The 1035-nt window shown below is 41.3% G+C and overlaps 1 protein-coding gene across 1 annotated transcript in view; it reads left to right on the top strand.

The window, feature by feature from the left end:
* The window catches only part of LOC107573527 (uncharacterized), a 49170-nt gene that overhangs the window by 2757 nt on the left and 45378 nt on the right, over positions 1–1035 (top strand). Inside the window, exon 3 of the mRNA XM_016259956.1 lies at positions 9–1028. Coding sequence (XP_016115442.1) covers positions 9–1028 — 1020 coding nt within the window. The remainder of the gene's footprint in view (positions 1–8; positions 1029–1035) is intronic.

Raw genomic sequence — 1035 nt, 5'->3', positions numbered from 1 at the left:
CAGGAGTAAGTCTGACAAGTGACACAACATCATTCTCCAGGACTCATCCATGTGCTCCTCCTGGAGTACCTACCGTAAAACAAGTAGCATCTGACTCAGCAACTTTAGTCTGGGATGTTCCTGCATCTGTGGGTGAGGGAGTTCTGATCACTGGATACGTGTTGGAATCCAGAGAATGCACAAAGGAACATGAAAATGAAAAGCCGTGGAAGTCTGTGAAATCTACAAACAGGGAGTGCATTCTTCATGAACTGAAAAGAGAGACAGATTACACAGTCAGAGTTTCGGCAATTTGTGTTAATGATGAAATGAGTCTCCCCAGCTCAGAAACAGTGCTTTCTGCATGTTTGAAGAGTAAACATTCAGAAGTGGTTGGAAGTGGGCTGTTCAAAAATCAATCTTCATGTATAAACAAGGGGAATCCTTCCATTTATAGACTGAATCTATACCAAAAAATGAAAGAGAATAATTTTAATCAGTATGTCTTTGGAAGAAAAGTGGAGGATGTGAAAAACAAAGTAATTCTTCTGCTGGGATCAACAGGTGCAGGAAAAACCACACTCATCAATGTGATGGTCAACTACATACTAGGTGTAAAGTGGCAGGATCCCTATCGCTTCAAACTAATCAATGAAGTGACAAATCGCACACAGGCTGAGAGTCAGACATCTAATGTTTCATCTTATGAGCTGTACAGTCAGCCTGGCTTTCAAATCCCCTACTCTCTCACAATCGTAGATACACCTGGATTTGGGGATACAAAAGGAATCACACATGATAAACTGATCACAAAGCAGGTCAAAAGCTTTCTTTGTAGCCCGTTGGGAATTGATCACATTGATGCAGTTTGCCTAGTTGTCCAGGCTTCTCTTGTCCGCCTGAGTGCCAACCAGAAGTATATATTTGATTCAGTCTTGTCAATTTTTGGAAAAGACATTGCAGAGAACATAATTTTTTTGGTGACATTTGCAGATGGTAAACACGTCCCAGCTCTAGAAGCCATCAAAGCAGCAGATCTGCCCTGTCAAAAGAATA

This window comes from Sinocyclocheilus grahami, unplaced genomic scaffold (genome assembly GCF_001515645.1).
Source record: "Sinocyclocheilus grahami isolate Dianchi unplaced genomic scaffold, SAMN03320097.WGS_v1.1 scaffold1968.1, whole genome shotgun sequence".
NCBI classification, from domain to species: Eukaryota; Metazoa; Chordata; class Actinopteri; order Cypriniformes; family Cyprinidae; genus Sinocyclocheilus; species Sinocyclocheilus grahami.
This window is presented reverse-complemented; position numbering and strand designations above follow the sequence as displayed.